Source organism: Tauraco erythrolophus, chromosome 1 (genome assembly GCF_009769465.1).
Source record: "Tauraco erythrolophus isolate bTauEry1 chromosome 1, bTauEry1.pri, whole genome shotgun sequence".
In the NCBI taxonomy this organism is placed as follows: domain Eukaryota; kingdom Metazoa; phylum Chordata; class Aves; order Musophagiformes; family Musophagidae; genus Tauraco; species Tauraco erythrolophus.
The window spans coordinates 111,881,256-111,903,133 of NC_141465.1; the positions used below are offsets into that span (position 1 = coordinate 111,881,256).

Consider the following 21,878-nt stretch of genomic DNA (forward strand, 5'->3'; position numbering starts at 1 on the left):
CTTGCATCCTACTATGTTACACTTTCAGCAGATGTCAGGATGTTCAAGTCCCCTATGTGAACCAACAGCAGCAATGCAACTTCCCCAAGTTATTTAAAGAAGGTTTTGTCCACTTCCTCATCCTGATCGAGTGGTCTGGAACAGATTCCCACCATCACCCAGAAACACTTGAAGTCTTCTCTTCTGACCCTGACCCACAAACTTTCAAGCATACTGTCACCTACCCATCCCATAGAAGAGCTCTATACATGTGAGGAGCTTCTTCACAAAGTCAACAAGCTCCACTCCTCATCTTCCCCGCACGTCCTTCCTGAAGAGCTTGGATCCATGGGTCACAGCACTCCAACTGTGTGAGTTGTTAATATCAAGCCTGCCACTGCTATGATGTAGTCTTCTGATTGCATACAGCACTTGACTTCCTCCTGCGTGTTTTCCAGAGTGCATGTATTTGTACACATACACTTAAGGGGGGTGTCTCTTCATCCTGTTTTACAGTTCCTGAAGGTTCTCTGGTTCCTTTTGCCCTGCACTCTCTGCTTCTCACCCCAGTTCACTGCTACCTGACCGAACTATGGGTCATAATCGCCCTCCATTGTCATTCCTAGTTTCAAGGTCTCAGTAGGTTGGCAGATGTCTTGCCCTGCTCTGTCATACTATTCAACATATTTGCATCTACATTCTTAAAAAATATAAACAGTACAAGAACTTAAAATATCTAGCTGAAAGAGCTTCTGTGAAGTTTGAACACAATGTTTAGTATTTCTTTCAGCTAATGAAATAGACAGGACTGGAAGATTCAGAAAAAAAGTATATTAGAGATTTTCCTTCTATGGATAATTGATTCAAATCTAGTTTAGGTAACTGCAGTGAACAAAAAAATTACCAACCCACAAATAATTCAGCTACATACCTCAGCGAAATTACTCTGCAGTTCAAATTTATCACGGAAACAACAATGGCACAACTACTTCACTACTGATGCTCTGAAGCAGAGAAGAGAGGGATGCAAAAGCTAGACTGGCCTGGAGAAGGAACTAGCTCCGATATTTGGAAGCAGGCACAGGTGCAGGAGTCACTATTAAGAAAGTATGATTTACCATACAGCTCCACCAGTCTAGCAGCAGGAATCAGCCCAAACTGCCTCTCGCTCCTAGCAGTGTATCCTTGTCCCCTTCCTTATGCTGACTCCAGCATTTACATCGTTTTAGAAAGTTTAACTGGCAGAGTATTAACTCTATGGGTAATTAGGGTGGGAGAGAAGGGGTAGGAGCACGGGGACAGGGACAAGAAGCTGGAGTGGGATTGTCCCTCCCAGGCACAGCTACTGCAATGCCAAGTGTGCCCATTGTGGCTTTAACACCCACAGGAATTCAGTCTCTAGGGCCAACAACTCATAGCAAGTGTCGGAGCACTTATCGATTGCTGAGAAACTCAGGAATGAATACAGAAAATAATGTTGTGCAAGCATACACAATCGTAATTCTGGAGGTGTGGAGCCTGCTTCCTACTGTCCACAAGTCAATATAGAGAAGAGTTTAAACTATTAATGAAATAAGTGCATCAAAAGTGAACAAAATACAAAAGGAATGTTAAGGAGCTATGTGGCTTATATCCTCCATTACTAAACTTTGAACATTTTTGTATGTTTTATACCTAACGTAACCTGTATAATATCACTTCTCTTATATATACTACCTTTTATATATTTATATATACATATACAAATAAAAGATACTACAGCTTATTGAATGGTATTTTATATGCACAGAGGAAACCACAGTTAGTTCTTTCCCTGACCCTTTTGAATAGTAACTAGCTATATTGGAAAAAAACCAAACTCCTGGTAATTTGATAAAACCAACGATATCACAAATTAATCACTCAAAGTGGTTGTAAATAGTGTAACAGAATAAATAGTTTTGGTTTCACCACCAGAAAAACTATTGGAACCTTTATGGAATATCTACCAGTGATTATCTATGCCTAGTTTATGCCTAGTTTCCAGACTATCTTGTATTTTAGATTAAGACTGAAGCTTTACCACAAAAATTTATGTACTAAGATGGCGCTCAAACTACTTGCAGATTTTTACTACAATAATTCAAACTTCCTAAAGACAAGCAAACTCATTCTGTAAATAAACTGAACTCTGCAGCAGAGCATTTCTGATCTGCTCATCCTTTTTCCTCCCAATATGGTAGAAACAATTCTGGAAGGTCCTGAAGAGAGTAGCAAACATCAAAATAAACAAAAATCATTTTTTAAAAGAGTTCTCTGGTCCCTAAAGTCACAAAACTTCCACTTTCACTTACTTCTAAGAACCATGTCAAAATGCAAGTTCTACAGTGGGTACCACCCAGAACACAAACATGCCAAACACTGGTTTAATACTTTTCCCTACAGCTCTCTGCAGAAGAGGATCAGATCTGCAGACAAACATAAAGTTGTCCTGGGAGACAACAGTCACCACGATTAACTAAGTCACTTTTCTGCTGACAATCACAGACTACTTAGAGCTGAAGAATAGACTAAGCACCCTAATTTCAGGCTCAATGGATAAAGCCATCAATACCCTTCACGTAGCCAGACAGTTTGAATTAATAGCATCCTTTGTCTAAGGCAAAGTCACATGCCAAGGCCTGAGCAGATGCTAACCTCTGTCCCCAGGGCTCCCTAGAGGCGGAGGCTGTGGAAATGGCCAGCTTTCTGCAGGTGTGTTATGGTGAGATCTCATCAGCAACCAAAAGGAGCAGGTCCAAGCATGGCCCCAGCCCAGAGTTCCGTTTCTCCACCAGTCAGGCTGCTCTCCCGCTTACCACAGCCACACATCCCTGCCCCTTCCCCAGCTGCAGCCACCACTCCAGGCAAGAACCGATCCTTTCCTTGCAGGGTGAGTTAGCAGCACATCAGCTTCTTGAATCAGCTCACTTTGGGTCTGCAAGAGTAGGAATGCCAGAGCAGGAGAGATGGCAGGGAAGGATAGGTTCTTCTTGTTCAGTGAATACGTTTGCTTAAGTGGGCCCTGAGAAACACAAAGGAGCCTCTTTCCTTCACTGGTTATCTTGCTACAATCACCAAGTCTGATAGCACAGGGTGCTTAGCGTATTCAGCTCTAAAAAGGTCTATGTTTGCCTGCAGATAAGCGACCCCCTGCAAAATGGCTGCCATCATCTTCCTGCACAATAAATCTTACTAGAATATCAAAACAGTGCATCGCAGAACTTACACGTAATGCAGACTTTTACCTAAGAAACTGCCCACAGCCTTCCCTTTCTCTTGCTCAGGGACACAGGACTTCATGAATATTCTCTGTAAAAAGGCTGAACATTATTGCTAAATGTATTACATTCATCTAATGAAGGACTACAGGGCAGCCAACAACCCCCCAGGTTTCACACTGGCCATCGAGAAGTTTCTGGTATGCCTGATGCTCTTCTGACACCATGACTTGTCTGGATGCCAGCACTGCGCTCAGCAAGCTGCTGAGCAGCCAGACGTCCTCCTGGGACTGTTTGGGGATGTTGCTGTGTTTGAGCCATGCCAGCAAAAGCTGATACGGGTGTCTGTGTGCCCCCAAGATTAGCCGTCTCCAGTGTTACCACCACTAGTAAACAGCGAGTAGTTTTGCCAGCCACTGCTACAGGGACTGGGCACGCAGGAGCACAGGGTGTGTAGTAGGAGGATTGAGCCATGGGCTTTGTACAGCACAAAGGTGAAGAGGATGATGACATGAGGATGTTGACGTGGATGGTGGCTGACAGGGAAGCGTGGCCCATGGGAAAGAGACCTGAAATCCTAACACTGAAAAAGGCTTTATTCTGAATCTGAATTAAACACAAGTCCACAGAAAAAAATAATATTGCCATTCAAAGGAAGATAAACAAGTATTGTAATCCTTAAAATAAGGCCCTGAAGATAACGCCATTCTATGAGAAGTGGCAAATAAAATTAAAATGTTCAGGACGCAAAATGCACCCTCCCATTTCATTACCCAAAAATACAGCCTTAAAATATGTCTCCAGTAACTGGGAGTCAGTGAAATGCAATTTCTACTAGGCCACATAAGAGCTGACTTGTGAGAGCACAAGTGAGCCATCTACCTGTGCCGTACGGATTCCTTCACAGAATCCTTTCCTCCAATAAACTTAACTGCTGATCTGATCTAGAAACTGCAAAAAACGGAATTTATTATAGAATTTCCTGTAGTTTATACTGATGGTACTTCAGCTTCTTGTAGCTTGATTTTTCAACTTCTATTCAGATTTGGTTTAAACTATGAATTTGAAAAAATGCATTTGGAAATTAAATTCAGAATAAATCTAACTATCATCTGATTCATTCAAAAAGTAAAAACAGTCTAAGAAAAGAGTAGATTTAAATTCTTAACATTTGGATTCATATGTTGTTCTTTGAATAAATTACAAATATTTATTTACAAAAAGTATTTTTCAATATTTCCATAACAAATCTGAGAAGACTCTTAATCATCCTACTTCTGGTGAGCCTTATTTTATTCTATTGTCTATTGACCTCAGTGGGCCAAGGGACCACTACTCACCTTGAGTAAGCACGGCCATTTTAGCAGTAATTTCAGAAGAAGTAATTCAAATTATTAATGCAGTTGTTGACTAATGCAACACTGGAACAGGTTGCCCTGAGAAGCTATGGATGCCTCATCCCTGGAGTGTTCAAGGCCAGGTTGCATGAGGCTTTGACCAACCTCAAACACGTGAAGGTGTCCCTGTCCATGGCAGTGGGGGTGGAACTAGATGATCTTTAAGGTCCCTTCCAACACAAACCATTTTATGATTGATCAAAAACACTTGAATATTTAAGACAACATCAGAACACAAATGAGATCAGCTAAAGAAAAAAAAAATTCTTATTTCCAATCAGAGAATCCCAATTCTGATCCCATCTCCAACACATTACAGGAATATCTTCCAAAATTGCATGATGTTCACGGTATCTTATTGGCATATGCAGAGGTAAAGTCCGTTTTGAGAGCTGCACAAAGGAGTATTTTGAGGTCTCTCAATTTAGCAGGATGATTCAAAGGCCAGACTGCGACTTGGCTTTTTTGTCCCTTAGGAACAAGAGTGCAGCTCGCTGAGAACACACCACTGACTGTACCATCCTGATCACAATAGTTAACAGGTACCTAAAATGAACCGGCTCCAGTGCACATAAATCACCTGCCTCCTTAGCTCGCTGATGAACATGAAAATCCAAGCAGAATGCTAGGTGAACACCTCCGCAAGTGTGGTGTGACACTGAACTGAAATCCTGTCTGGCATGTCAAGAGTGCTAGTTTGTTTAAGACCTTAGATAGCAAAATCAGAGAAAAGTGTCATCCCAGGTAGAATAACTGCGTAGATTTCATGGTATGGTACGGGAAATGTGTGCAGTTGGCAATCTATCAGAAAATGTTAATGCTCTGTGTAAGCCAAAACACAAATCAATAGAAAAGACTGGTTTGGGTGGGACTATAAAGCCTGGGAAGGATTAATGCTACTTACAGCTACGGTTTTTAAGTGCCAGTTTACAGAAACACCCATGGACAGCACCTCTACACTATTACCATTTGAACAAAATATATACTGTAGGACTCAAACTTACTTTTCTTTTAAAACAGTATGTTAGACCTCTTTCTACTAGGTAACTGTCCCAGCATAATTTACAGCTTACTTCTGCTCTTGGGTATGCAGACACAGCACCTATTCTCCGAAAAAACACGTTCCTGTGCATGCATGTGCAGGCTTCCCAGCAGTTTCTCAAGCAAGGGAAGTGTTTTCCTCTGCTCCACCCATCACATAGCAGAGCTGAAGAAAGCCCTAGCTCTTTTGAACTCCCTACTGTCTCCTTATCAAATTGTTTGTTTTTTCAGCTAGAAACGATATATATGTACAGGTTTATGAACACAGCCTTCCAGACTGAAAAGAAAAAAAAAAAATTTTGAAACAAGTTTAAGTCAACCTGGATTAATTTATTGTATTTCCTCTTACTGTTTATTCAAATACAGTAGAAAGTGTGTTTATCAGCTAAAAGTCAGAAATACCAATTATTCATATACTATTTCCATTTCTCTAAAACATAATCTCATTTAAGAACTTCTAATTTCAGACTAGAAACATCTTTGCTGTTTTGAAATACTTTTAGTATACTTTGGTGTAGAGGAAAAAGAAAAAAAAAGACTAATATGTTACATTTAATTCCCTAATATAGTTATTTTTATATTCTTAAGTGCTTGTTTTGCTTAGTTACAGTAGTCTATTACAAAAATGCCAGAATTTATTTGATTTCTGCACCATAAAGTGACTTGTTTTTCTTCCGTCACAAACTGTGACTAGCTTGTTATGAAATATGTGTTGTCACAATATCCACTTATGTTCTCAATATTTGATTAACATTAGTCCAAAAAAGGTAACTAAACTACAAAATTCTCTTCCAGTCCTTGTGGGATCAGTGATTTGAATGAATCTGCACTAAGTATTTTAGGAGGGCAGATAAGCGATGCTTTTTAGGTAATAGTATTATTCCCTGGTGACTTCACACTTCTGGTAGAAAAACAGATTCAAACAAGCACCACAGTGTTACTGAGGTTACAAATGACCTGGAAAAATACAGTTTCTATGGATATCATTTAATGAAGACAAGCCTTGCATGTCATACATCTAATATAGTGTTATTTTTATTTCTTTGCAGGTATTCAGATACACGCCTTCTATTAAGCAGATTTTGCATTTTTTTATAACATTTAATTTAAAAATACTAGTATTTTATGTAGAAGTTATTAGTGTTATTAATTTATAGATAGTGAGATGATCAGAACCTTACTGCATATGCAGTCAAGTTGGATTTTTCCAGAGACAGTGTTCTATCTTCTGAAAACAGTTAATTATAGAGATCTAGTACTGTTAATACAAGCTTCTATAGAGAAAGAATATACTGTTCATTTATGCATTTTAAATCAACAAGCAAATTTCTGCTGGAGTTATCCCATGGCCTTACCTAATTTGAATATATTTGCAAGCACTACATTTGATTCAGAAATCTTTATTACATAATATTGCTAAAAATCCAAAGAGTGACTGATTTAAACAGCAACAGAAATCAGAAACAGCAATACTGAAAAGACCAAGGAAGACTAAAATGCCATTTGTTTACATTCTGCAAAACCCAGCCTGGATTAGATAAACAGATGGATTCTTTCTAGATAGAAATATTGCATAAGATTCTGAAATTAAGCATAGAGGGTGGGAGGTGCAGCTATAAGCAACTGATGTTTTGCTTTTCATCACATTAAAATAAAGACTTTCAGACCTTAAGTATAATCATCGTATTTTTATCCTCAGTGCACAATTAATAAAAACCAACTCCTGAGCAATGCCACACCCTTGTGATTAAACAGCATTTTAAAAAATATTTTGATAAAGCCTGAACAAATCAAATAAACATGTAGGCAGGAAATGCTGTTTGGAATGCACTCCCTGCAATGTACTATTACAGAGAGCCAGAAAGCAGTCTAACTTCAGAATTCAATCAAGCAAAACCTAGTATAATCTCATTACAGCCTTTGCAGTTAATGAAACCTATTTAAATCTCTGACATTCTGATTTTTAGAGCTGACAAAGCAAAAATTATTTGGTTTATATAACACAAACACACAGAAACAGAAGATTTTATCCTTTAGGTTACCCTAGCTATTTACCAAGCAATGCGTAATATGAAAAGATTACTCTTCTGCTACTCACTATTGCTCCAGGATTTCAGTAAATATTTGATACTGATTTCAAAGAAGCCTGAATCCTGCTGGCTAGCCATGTCTGCTGCATACAAAGAGGCTTCTATAATTCTGAGCAGCTGAAGTGGCAGGTACTATGTATGTAGATGTGACTGTCACCAGTTAGTGATGTAAACGAGGGGTCAGAGGAGGAAATGAAGTCTCCGCAGATCCACTTCTTCCGTTCATGGTAGGTAAGCTCATTTAAAAAAAAAAAAAAAAAGGCGCTCAACAACAACAACGAAAACACACCATGAGATTTTTGTCCTTTGCTCTTCTTCCGGGGCTCGTATTTAATTCTGTCTCCGGAGTATTTTATCCCCTCACCCCCTCAGTATGTATTTTCATTTATTCCATTCCACAACTGGGCAAATTTCTTCCGGCCGGTTAAGGCATATGCAGTACCACAGCACTTGTTCCATCGGCAGTTGGAGTATCTCCCCGAAGGGTGGCTGAGCTGTGCTTTTAATAACGTGCAGTCTGCCTGTCTGAAGCTTTTTTTTCCCAGCAGAAGCTGACAGCCGGAGCGTACGCACCTCCTCTTGTGAACCCAGTATCCACTTGAAGCCCCACTGAAACCGCCTCTTGTGCAGCTGAAGGAATTTCACACGTACCGTCCAGCTTTAGGGAAAAAATCCCGCCCTCTAATGAGTATCCTCTGCATGCTCTGGTCAGCTGCTCTCCTTCTGCCTCCTTCCAAGAAGAGCACGCTGAACTGTACACAACTGCATCACGCTGCGGTAAAGCGGAGCTGCACCCGTATAGCTGATTCCAGTGACGTTGGGAGGGGAAAAAGGAAAAAAAAAAAAAAAAAAAGGCTCTCCCTCAACCCAGTTGCACAAGAGAAGCGCCGCCAGAGCACTGGAAACAAGGCATTCAGACGGGCTGCTTCTGCTCTTCTCGCACGGCTACAGAAAAACGTGTTGTCATTTTTTTCTTGACTTCCCCACCCCTCCCCTTAACAAAGATGCGGGACGGCAAGCTGAATTCCTAATGGGAAATAAACCAGAGTGCTCACTGCTTGGTGTTCGACTCCGAAAGAGCCACAGAAAATTCTCAGTTGGATATGATTTTTATCTTCAGTAATGTTTTTTTTTTAAAAAAAGGAACTGAATTCACATAAGGAATTCACATCGGAAAATGAGGCAGAAGCAATTCACTGCTTGCTAATCTCTCTGTATTTTCTACAAAATACTTAATTGCTAGCTACAATTTCCATATTTCTAAGGTTTTATTTCAAATAATCACAGTAAATCACTATGCATATTTTAATGGTAATGAAGAAAAATAAGAATCAGTTTCCCAAATATTTCTTGTTTTGTATATTCTGGGTATCATCCTTCCAGATATTATTGCCTAACTACTTCTTTTCTCACTTAGCGGAATAAATTTCCTGCAGCATCTCATAATTACAGTATCTGAGCCAAAATAGAGCTTGTCTGCTGCTGATTCTTCTAAAAACGTTGCCAGCAATTATATTTGCACATTATTTTTAGATTCAGTATGCAGAATATTTGATGTTTGGATTGGAAACTGAGGAACACAAGGGTCACTGAGACCAAACTCCTGTGGTTCTCACTGAAAATATGCCAAATGTCTTCTGTAAACATACCTCATCTAGAGATAAGGTTTTGTGTCCTCCTTAATGAGAGGTTGTTGTAGAAACTCACTTTATAAACCTCCTTTCAATTCCTAAATGAAGTTTAGTCAAAACCAGTTTACACCCTTTCGTGAACACAGACTCTCAGAAACGTTCAGAGTATCTCATGTTTGATCTCACCAGCTATCAAAGTGACCTGATCCGCTCTTCCTCCCTATACTGTTAAATATTGTCCCATCACTGTCACTCTAAGCCCCCAATTTCCTTTCTGAGACCCTACCTGTCCCCTTCTCCCCACTGACAATGCCTCCTCATCCCACATTCCAGCTTTTTACAATTAAAGCTAAATTTAATACCAAATATGGCAAGTCCCAAGACCTAGGACTGACTGACTTCCTACCATCCCACTAATTGATTTGTCAGCAGAGACAAAGGCAGGTAGGTTTGGAAGTTCTTATTCATCCTTACAAACGCTGCATTAATTCCTGCGTTCTAGGATTTAAGTAATAATTTCCCCTCTGGTGCGGCATCAAATGCTTTTCTGAAGATGACTGATGGATACATTAATTTTATCATAATTCTCTTGTTGAAAACAAAAATATAAGGTTAATTTGCAAATAGTTGTCTTTCCTAAATCTGTATTGGATTTTCTCCAATTTTCAATTAAATCCACGCCTTTAAACATAATCCCCCAACAAATTTTGTTTCAAAGCCTTGATGTAGCTGAGGCCAAGCAGCCTCTCTGTTGATACAGATATAATTTTTTTTTTGCCATAAATTGTGGTTTATATTTACAAGGCAGAATTTCTCTTTTGATAGGTTCAACAAAGATTTTATTACTCGAGCTCAACGTCATATGCCTGCTCTTCCTGCTTTTCCACTATGAGGAATGGGAAGTTATCTGCTTTTTGTAGTGTAAATTTGAAGACCTTTGGGTTTTTTTTCCACCTCATAAGTCATTTTTTGTTTTGTTGTATTATTCCTTCTACCTCTGTTCCTCTACAAGATCTCATCATTATGGAAAATAAAAGCAAGGCATTCACTCAGTTAGTGGTCATACATTATTCTTACTCTCTCTCTCAGCCTCACTGGATACTGGACCCTTTAAAAGGGATGTTCTTGTTTCAAAACTGTAAAGGATCAAGGACGTTTAACCATTTGCTTTTAATTCCTTCACATGTTCTTACTCAGCTGAACTTTTGATTGTGCTCGCTTTAAATTAACACCTTCTAACCTCCAAGCCACAACTGCCTTCACTAATGATGCAATGGGGACTCTTCCAATAACTCTGTAAGAATGGTGGAGCATTCAAGGAAATGACTCAGAGGTCAGTTTAAAACAAACAAAGTGTTTCTTCAGGAAGTTGTGAGCTTTTGGTACTTGTTGCTACTGGAGGTCGTGGAGGTAGACAACATTAGCAGCTTCAAAATGATGATAATAAACACAAATTTAGGTCCATAAAGGATGCTAAAAGGACCAGGCAGGAAAGTACCCCCCCTCCAACATCCCTAATACAGCAATGCACACACTGGGGCATATGAGACGGATGGGTGGCAAAAAGTGGCTATGCCCATGTGTGCTCTTCCCAAACAGCATCTTCTACTGCTGCTTGTTGGGAGAATACCAGGTGAGATGGGTGACTGGTGGGACTCTGTGGGATGCTCCTGAGGGTCTCGTGTTTCCCTCCTAGGCAGCATGAAAAGTTCAAGGTTTTGTTGTTTGTTGCTTGGTTTTGGTGCTTTCAAGTTAAAGACATTTCAGACATCCTCCGTAGGTGAGTACCTGATTTCTTCACTGTCACTAACCAGTCCCTTTTATTTCTCGAAGTTTATCTTTTCAAAACTGCAAGACTGTCCTTGGTTATCCTGAATCGGCTTCCACAAACATGACCCAATAACGTTTCTGTCACTTGTCCTTCTTGATCTTCACCAGTTATCAAGTCTAACCAGCACAATCTCTATTTGGCTTTGCAATCATTTGGCGAAGAAATAAATGGGCCATCGCATCTGAGGATATCTGGATTTGACTACTGTAAGTAGAGTTTGTGTATGGGATGTTAAAAGTATCACCCAATGCCTACTTGCACTTCTCTGTGAACTGACATTAAAAAGGCTACAGCAACATTCAACCTTCTGTCTAGGAGTGGCAGATTCCCTAGTACCTTTTTTCCTGACTTCCTCTGAAATGATTTGGAGCCAAAGCAATTCCATTTCATGCATAGTAGACTTTTTTAACATTGCATCACAACATTAATGTGCAATACAGAATCTCACTGCTTTCACCTTTTAGTATTCTTTTTGAAGAACACGTTTGCCTATTGTGCACTTCCACGGACAATATGCTGTTGTAGTAAAATATTCAACAACTAAATGGATGTCTTAAGACAAAGCATATTAAAGAAAAACGCCACCGCTCTTAGATCGCATATTTTTGGCATCGTATGAAAGAGTTCATACAGAACACAACTTTTGCATTACGCTTCCTGATCTCACAATTGTACTAAGGACAGGTACAGACTAAGGAGCTGCTTTCAGTGCACAGAGTAGCCTAATGAGCTACAAGAGGAAAAACTGCCCCACTACTTTAATACAGGTGTTGGCAGCACAGTATTCAATACTATTGTTAAAATTTACTTCAGGGTTGATACGGCTCCATTATCAATTCTGCTTTAGGAAGTACCACTCAGAACATAAATGCTTCCAAATTTAACTTGTACTCTGACATCTTCTTTAAAATTAAAAGTATAATCAATTAAACCTTACTACTTTCTACCATTAAATAATCACAATATATAAAAAAACCCCTTTTGAATTCTAAACTTCATTTAAATATTTGCCAGTCTGAATTTGCTCAAATAGGACATCCTGCAGATAATACTGCAGTTTTGCACACATTTTGGAAACACTCCTAAAACAGGTACAACACACTGAAATGACAGAAACTCCACGATTCTAATATAGTGCTCTGAACTTTTTTTAGGGAGGCTGACAAGACTAAGTTTTGAAGTTATACAGCTTCCACTTTAATTCTTGTTGACTTTATGATATTTAATTAAGTATTCCAGGTTGTAAAAGATAGACAGGCATAAGCATACAAAATCTGTCCGTGTAAGTCAGTTTTCTGATGATGGATATTACAGTCTTACACATTCACAAATACAGTGAGCTTATTTTTATGATATGATGATGAATTAATGACAATGTAACATTTTTTTCACCGTAAGAAATCATAGATCCAGAATGTAAAGCTTTTGATAGGTCTGCCATGATGAAGTACCTGCTGATTACCACAGAAGCCTTTTTTCAATGATAAACATTCGTATGTAACTCAAAACTCCACATGCGTGACATGCAGTGCACCTTCTGTTCTCTCATCTGCTTTTTGAGATCAGACGTAGCGCCTATCCAGGGCCCTTGAGTACCTGGCTTATACTCTTCTCTGCCTGAACAAAGTCTGTGAAGTTTCCACGCCCCAACTTTGGAAAAAAACACGTTGGGAGAAGCTGTTGGTCAGCATGGTCAGAAGCGTTCTCCTGAGCAGAACACTGCATGACCAGCTATTTTCATTGCAAAACATCGGAAAAGTAGACTTCCAAAACTTTCACTCAGTAAAAGAAAAAGAAAAACAAAAATACATACCACTGGAGGTATTCACAACATCTATCTTGAGGCATCCAGCTTAGATGCCTGCCCTGGGAGGTGAGTGCCTTCAGCATGACTCAAGAGTTCCCAAGAGTTCCAGTAGAGAGCACAATTATTTTCTGAAGCTTCTCTTCAGGATTTCTCTTCACTGTCCACACATGTATTTAAGGTAACCAGTTTTGCAAATTGGGTGCTTTATGTAGATTCTTAATATTTAGTAGCGTAGGTACCCATTTTGTTCACAGTTTTAGTGACTACTATTTATAACAGTCATACAGGCAGTTTAGTCGTCTACGTTCTGAGCAATGCTTGCAGGAATCCTTAAAAAAGCACATGGAGATATGAATACAGCACAGTTCTTACACAGTCTTTCAGGCCTCCTTTTAGCTTGGTATGAAAGGACCTATTTGGATTTTGCAATCTGAACTATCCAGAATCTGCGGCTAAATGCAAAGAGTAGCTGAAGGCCTCTAAGGGATGACAACAGTAACAAAGCAAGTATAAACTGCAGATTCAAATTTTGTACACATAATTTCTTTCCTTGTGCTTACACACTGATTGTCTTCTAACTGCAGAAACCAGTAAGTACAATAGTGTTACATATTTGTTGCTAACAGAGGCCAAGTGCAAGGTCCTGCACATGGGTCAGGGCAATCCCAAGTACAGGCTGGACAGCGAATGGACTAAGAGCAGCCCAGAGGAGAAGGACTTGGGAGTGCTGGTTGATGAGAAGCTCAACATGAGCCGGCAATGTGCACTGGCAGCCCAGAAAGCCAACTGTATCCTGGGCTGCATCCAAAGAAGTGTGGCCAGCAGGTCGAGGGAGGGGATTCTGCCCCTCTACTCTGCTCTCATGAGACCCCACCTGGAATACTGCGTTCAGCTCTGGGGTCCCCAACATAAGGCCATGGAGCTGCTGGAGCAGGTCCAGAGGAGGGCTACCAAAATGATGTGAGGGCTGGAGCACCTCTCCCATGAAGAGAGGCTAAGAGAGTTGAAGTTGTTCAGCCTGGAGAAGAGAAGCCTCTGGGGTGACCTTCTAGCAGCCTTCTGGTACCTAAAGGGGGGCCTACAAGAAACCTGGAGAGGGACTTTTTACAAGGGCACGTAGCGATAGGATAAGGGGAAATGGCTTTAAACTGAATGAATGTAGATTTCAATCAGATACAAGGAAGAAATTCTTCACTCTAAGGATGGTGAGGCACTGGAACAGGTTGCCCTGAGAAGCTGTGGATGCCCCATCCCTAGAAGTGTTCAAGGTCAGGCTGGACAGAGCTTTGAGCAAGCTGGTCCATCTAGTGGAAGGTGTTCCTGCGCGTGGCAGGGGGATTGGAACTAGATGATCTTTAAGGTCCCTTCCAACTCAAACCATTCTATGGTTCTATAATATGATTCTATTAAGTGAACACAGATCCCAAAGCCAAAAGCAGCTTTACTGAACTGCTGGAAGTTTTAACATGGTCTTTGATTTTCTATGGCTTCATTACATCATATAGCTTTTCCTCTTTAATTTGGGCCAAATGTTGCATCCTTTTAGCCAGATAGTACTGTATGCTGAATTACACTCATGTCTCTGATTTCCACGGCATCAGCTTGGATTTATACAGTTTGTGTAAAAGTTTGGCTGTTTGGAGTTTTTCCCCCAAGGAATAAGTAAAGGCTGCTTATTAGGGTCTCTGGTTTTGATACAATCTAGTCCTTTTGGACAAAATAAAGCAACCCTACAAAGAATGATTCCCAGATCGATTTGATTCCAATGCAGAACACACCTAACAGATGAAAACAAAAAGGATCTATTACATTATCACACCCTGGGATGCATTGCATTCATGACTTCACATTCCCTCCTTTAATAAAACTACTTGGAACCGCTTTATTATCTACTCTTGAAAGACTGTGCTAGCTTTCACATGGATTCTGAGCATAGTCGAATGGTATTCAGGTGCCTAAATATAGGTGTCTAGTGTGATTATAGATACCCTAAGGTATGTGAGATATTCACAGAGACTGGCAGATATGACATAAGACCTACATTAGATCCACAGCCTTCTGAGGCAGTTGGAGGCTTTCTCCTAGACACCTATGTTTAGGTATCTAATTTCCTCCCTTTGGTTTCAGCAGGAAAAAAAAAAGAAACAATGAAAAAAATGACGTCTCTGTATTTTTTGTCAAGCAACATGTCCATGTGTAAGCCAGCAATAAAAAAGGAGTATTTTTTTTACATTCAAGAGGAAAAAAACACACAGTATTTATATGTAGTGAGTTTATTTTCTTCAGCTTGGCATTTGTTGAGTTTATGCACTTCTTTCCTTACATTAAAATATTTACTTTTTTTTTTGCTTTTCTTATTAGACCTTGCATAACACAAACCTATTCAAGCCAAACATTAACAAAGCAGCTTGTACACATGCTTTACTAATGTCCTTTGTTAAAATGAAAATCAAAATCGTTATCTAAATCAACTGAACTCTATGTACCCATAATGTCCCATAATTTAACGATGTAAAATAAACATCTTGCTAGGGTCCAAATTAAAAGTACAGAGCGACAGAAAGCACTGCACCAAATAAGATTTCATTAAGCAAACCCAATTTAATGCGATAAGCTCTAAATAAAGCAACAGAAATCCTTCTTCGTTTATGTCTCTCTAGTTTTGCCGCACCATTTTGTTTTGCCTCATGTTTGTAACTGACTGTTAAGATATTGCCACCTAGTGATGAAAAGCAAAACATGCAGAAGCAGTAGAACAGTAAATAATGCATAGGTAATGCATGTTTACATTGTAAATTGTGTCAGAATGGAAGACAGAAGCATAGAAATGAAGCACACGTCTGTATTCCTGGAAGAAGGATATCAGGCAATTTCGGTACAATTACATAAAATATTTTAATAGAAGCCTATTAAATAGAATTTAATAGAATAAAATTAAAATATTTTAATAGATACACAATAGATTTGTGTATCACCTAGCTCCCATCATCAGCTTGTTCAGTGAATTCATAAGAGTAATTAAATAGGTTGTAAGGGGTTTGTGACTTCTGTGTAAATAACAAATTATAACTACCTACTAGGCATTTCGCAGAGGATTAATTAGCTGATGTTGGAATTATGCCTTCAAGATTCAAAGTACTATTATCCTTCTCTTGACTTTGCTTTGGAGCTGTCAAACTGACATATCCTCTTAGGACCCCACTGTTCACCTCAACAGTTTCTGGAAGCATCAGACAGACAGCCGGGAACAAATTTTGTTTGCCCAGACCTACCATACTTGTGCTAAAAATATACCATCCTATAAGCCAGTCTGAAATCTGCACTGCTACCACTGGGGCACGGACTCGGGCAACACTGATGCAAGACATACTGCTGCGCAAGTCAAAACGCAGCCTGCGTTCTGCAAGCACAGCCTATGGGCATCAGCAGGCATGAAGAATAACTTGAATAGTACTTTCTTCCTGCTCTTCACCTTGGTTTCCGGGCACCATCCCTAAACAAGCTGTTTTCCATTACTAGAATCCTATGAACTGATTTCCTTCTCGGTTTTGTTACAAACCCTTATCAGTATTTTAGAGACAAGCTCACACAGCGTACTCTCCAAACGTCCCAGCATGACATGTCAGAACTTCCTCATAGCAGGAAATTTCCAAACAGCCATTTATGGTGCCTCTAATTTTGGATGCTCGTTTCAGAGATGAGATGCAGTAACTGAGCCCCACCCACCCACTCAAAGTATAATTTGCTTTAGGTAACTTATACCTAAGAGATTGGTACCAGGTCATGCAGAGCCTAGGACAGAGGCTTGTGCAAGGGTTGTGACTGTCCCTCTTTTCCTCCAGTTATGACATTTCATTACACAATGCACAGACTGAACCTCCAAATACTCAAAAATTTAGGGTTGTAATTAGGTTGTAATGAGGGTCTCTTCCACTTCTCTTCTGCAATGTAGATGTATCTCTTCTACCCTCCTCACAGCAAGCTCTGTGGGAGAGCAGAGAAGTGGAAGCCAGGAAGGGAGGGGTTGGAGCATGCTCACCACTAGATACTCCTAGAATCATAGAATGGTTTGGAAGAGACCTTTCAAGATCATCTAGTCCAAGGCCCTCTCAACCCCCCTGCCATCTTTCACTAGATCAGGTTGCTGAAAGCAACCTGCTTGTTTCTACAGGGTCTCTAGGGATGGCTAACAGTTACTGCATGTTACTATAGCTGAGATCATAAGACTTCTCAGCTTTTTTTCTTCTCATTCTTGTGCTCACCATTAGCAGTCACACCCTGAGGTTCAGGCACAGATTTCTCTCTGTTCTCCCAGGGCCATGGAGCCAGGGCAAACCCCCCTCTTCTCTCCTTCCCTAGGCAGGCAGAAGGCAGCCAGCTGGCAACCTGCCTTGGAAAACAAAAAGCTCCTGACTCTTCAGAGAGGTGCCCAACGTGTGACCGGAAGCAGAGGGAAGGAGACAAGGAGGGGGTTATACCCACACAGAGCAGTGAGCTGATGCCAGAACCAAGGCATCCTTCACCCAAACACGAATCATCACACGCTTTGTTTTCCTGATTTGTCTCCCTGGTAGAATGACATGTTCAAAATACTCATCTTCCACAAGACATCTCCCTGTAACATGCTGCATGTGTCTGATGTTTTCATTGATTATCTAATTAGGAGGAGGAATTTTCAGTGCAGTAGCTCCAATTTGCTCTCAAATACTAGTTGACCCTTCAGACAGTTGTCATCTCAAAGTATGTACTTCTTGCAGTGTGATTTTTAACACAAATGTTTTCCTGAATCTCAAATACATTTAGAGATACATTTTATTTCTCTTAATTCTGCCACAGCAGTTCTTAAAGCTTTCCCTGACTTTAAATAAGATGCTCTTGTGATAAGCTACTTGCTTACTTGTTCTTTTTTTAAACTTTCTTTTCCATTCTCTAGTTTTGTCTTCAATTATTAACACTTCTTCCTTTCTGGTTGACCTATTTGGATACTCACTACCTCATTACTGTGTAGAAAGGTATCCTTCTGCTTATGTTCCTTTGCTCCACCTGCAACGTCAACCTTAGAAGAGAAGTTGATTTCTTATTTTTCATAAAATGAGAATAAACATGTTGGAAGGGTTCCAACCAACTACCATCTACTACAGATCAAGATGAGATGGACATGGGATCAGACTGTACTCCATTTGCTTCCTCTTACACCTTCCTATCAGGTATCGCGCTCCGCTCGCTATCGGAGAGAGGCCGTCAGACCAGCCAGGCATCGGGTCTGAGTTGGCACACGTGTGCCCGTGTAACGTAAACACCTCCACAGTTCCCTCAGATGAGTCTTATGTACACAGCGTTGACTCTGAATCATTCCAAAAAATGCTACCTCTTGCAACAACTGCGTAAGAATTACCCGGCTGAAACAGGGAAACTGAGCACTGTCAGGATTAGCTGACCTTAGATAACTAACGACAGTTTTTACCACTCTCTCAAATGCTGAAGCAGTATCAAATTGCGTGTGTCACCACATCAACTTTCCCCACTTCCCTGACACGTACTGCCACATACCATCTCAAACAAGACAGTGCATCCTTCTGAGGAGGACTCAGGCTCTTGCTGTGAGTGAAGCACTTGGCATAGCTGGAGCCCTGGCTCGTTACACAATAAGGAACTTCCTTCTCATTTTTCATTTTACTCAGAAGTGCTACCAGAAAGATCCACAGTTCAGGTTCAGGTAGCTCAGACTAGCACTACCTCCAGTTAGACCAGTGATCTACTGACTCAGGTGGATAACATCTACAACTTTTAAAACTGATTTTTTGTTTCAAGGTATGAAGAAGTAATGCTTCAAAAACCAGGATTACCTAAGAAGTCATGCCAGGTGGTAGACTAAAAAAAATATTTTTCTTTCCCTGGCTGCAGTTTATAAACAGGGCATGCACATAAACATACACTTTTTAGCTCACTTGATACCTTTTAATAGCTAGGCTGCCAATCACCATGCCCTTCATCCTTTTGAAAAGATTTCTGTATACCCAAGGTAAACATAAATAGCTATCAGCAAAATTCTTCATGACTCCAACCACTGGCTGTTTTACAGCAACTTTATATAAATGACTGCAGTGAAGTAGTGTCAGGAAAAATCAGGCCATATGATTTTACAGTGAAATTTCTGTTTTCTCATGTTTTTTCTTTCCTCATGCTTCTCCTCATTATGTGCAGATGACCCTTTGGTTACCGCTTCTGCCTTAGCATTCTCCTGTTACTACTAAAAATTATTTTCTTTGCTCTTTGAAGAACTGATGACAGTAAACCATCTCAATCCTAATCAGTTGTTGAAGGGAAAGTGTCTTGGTTTATGTAGTTTTGAAATCTCTTTCTGCATATCCCTCCTAGGCAAGTGTTGGTGAGACACAGCATATGGGGTTTACTATGTAATTCCCTTGCACAACAGTGTGCTCAGATGCTGGCTAGATAGGGGGTAACACTTTGGTTAAAAAAAAAATCTCACTGGTCTTACATAAGAACACTTGTTCTGACTTGCAAGATCTTTTCTACATTTGTTTAAAAGTATAGGGAAGCAATTTTTTTTTTTAAATTAAAACATTACCTATAAGGATGTATTGTTTCACCTTTTGAAGTAACCTGTGGCAGGAGAGATCTCAATTTCAGAGAGAGAGTTTTTCTTTGCTGTTTTTTTTTTCCCCTCAACATAGTACTTTTTAACTGACGAGCACTTGTGCAAGGGCTCTCTCTTGCTGTGGTGAAGGTTTTGCAACTCTTCCATCTGGGTTGGATGTCTTTTCCATCTGGGCACAGGCAATAGATTGAGAGAGCTCCAGTATCCTCCGACTTGCTGCTTCTCTATAGAAGCACTAGTGTCCTCACAGAGGCCAAGTTAAACATATGTACAGTCTTTGTAATTGGGTCTTTTATATCCTCCACAGTCCCTTCCTGCTAACCTGAAAAATATCTTGGTTTTCTGAGAGCTACAAGGTCTAACACAGCTCCCTGCTTGTTTTGGAAAAAGGTAAATGACTTTCTTCCTGTTTAAGAGGGTAAGGTTACTCAAGGTTTCTCTCATGCTACGTTTGAATGGAAATTGCAATTTAGTGAAAAAATGTACAAACCAAAACTTACAATCTGCTTTTTATTAACTTAAAGAAAAAACACTATTTTGGGCTTAGTACCCAAGGAAGAAAGCACAAAAAGATGTCACATTTAAAAGTGAATTATTTCCTAATAAAGACAGTAGTTATTACAGTTACTTTAACTACACTTAAAATGATGAATGATTTTGAGTCACCACAGCCTAAATTTTCAAAAGTATTTAGTTCCTGAAATATCTAACAAGTTGCTTTGTAAAGTATTAAGTGCCTAATCTGGTTAAGTATCAAAGTCCTAGTACTTGTTTGTCCACTGCATCATTAAAATCTTTGAAAATCTAAACTCATTTTATTAAAGTTATTACAATGAGTAGCTCTCATCCTCTCCCATGTTTTTTCTTTCACCACATCAGAAGAGGAAAACAGATTCTTTCTTTTTCATCTCTGGATTGGCTTCTCAGCCGTGAAATGAAATCTAAAATAAAGGACATATAACTGAAAACAATCCACTGACAGAATATTTTATTCAAGTATTTGAATATGACGCTTAGATCTGGAGAAAACTCATTTAACTTTTACAAATCTAGTTCAAAATAGAGTGGTGATCATAAAAAATAACAACTGGGATTCACCTGCTTTGAAGTCCTGCAGTGGAGCTGCAAGCAGCACTGGGCTGCGATTCGGGATGTGGAACTTGAGCTTATGCTCGTTGAGGTACCGGTGCTCAGTGATACCGAATCCTCCCGACTCCCACAGGGCTCTAATGCCCGAACCTTGCCTGAACTCTTCCACAGATCAAGGGAGGTCATCGCTAGCTACTGACTAATTCAGTGAACTAAAAACATAGCATCAGCACAGATAGAATCCTTTATAAATGGAAACTTCTCCAAGAATATAAGGACACTTATTCCTCTTCTGATAATACGACAGATTTGAGCCAGGGTGTGTTTTCATGATTGACTTAAACTAATCTAAGACTGTGCTACTGTTGGAAAAGCTGTGAAGATCTTCCATCCTCTCCCTTTCCTCCATAATGTCCCTCAGGTCTCCTTACAGTGGCACTAGTTTGGAGCAGACATTTGATTTGGGTGTTATGTGTGTGTTTTTGGGAATATGCTTGGGGCTACAGTGTTACCTTCAGTTGATGAATGAGGTTGAGTCTCCCCACAGAGGCATATGATGACTATGGTCAACACAAGGGAGGCTGCACAGGTGTTCACGTGGGGAAAAGAAGCAAAGGAAAATAATGTTTCTAAACTGAAAAAAAAAAATGTTTAAAATATCAAAGCTAAACAGCTTTCCCAACTACTTATATGCATTTACAAACACCTATAACTGGCACTGCATTTTATAGTAAGAACATTCTTCCAAGCCACTTTTCTGGCTGAGTTGTTAGTAAACTTTGGCTGCAGGAACAGATACATTTTAGGTCTAACTGCAAGAAGCACAGCCAGACAATGAGCTTGAAAATTTTAAAAGCCAGAAAGGACAGTGATAATCAGTCTGATCTCCTGCACAGGTCAGGCAGGAGAATTCTTTATTTCTGCTCCATGTACAATAATTCAGAGCAGCCAGACAAAACAGAAAAAGCTTCTGGCAGAGCTATTACAGGTAATGCTAGATCCAGGTTAAACTATTTGCAAATGCTAAAACAGTTACTTATGGAGTCAGCTCTAGTCCATTAGACACAAACATAACATTTCACATATACTTACATATGCAACACTATTAATTCTCAATAATATACAATCAGATCAAAATAATTAATCTAAGAT

General features: G+C 39.8%; 1 protein-coding gene across 7 annotated transcripts in view; it reads right to left on the bottom strand.

Annotated features, from left to right (window-relative positions):
- FRY (FRY microtubule binding protein) overlaps window positions 1-21,878 on the bottom strand; it is a 204,619-nt gene that overhangs the window by 169,516 nt on the left and 13,225 nt on the right. For 4 of the 7 annotated variants that reach the window (XM_086621037.1, XM_086621043.1, XM_086621050.1 and 1 more), the window contains exon 1: window positions 7,755-7,824. The exons of the other annotated variants lie outside the window; for them this stretch is intronic. In XM_086621037.1, coding sequence (XP_086477163.1) covers window positions 7,755-7,824 — 70 coding nt within the window. Of the gene's footprint in view, window positions 1-7,754; window positions 7,825-21,878 lie in introns of those variants that run through there. 7 annotated transcript variants of the gene reach the window in all.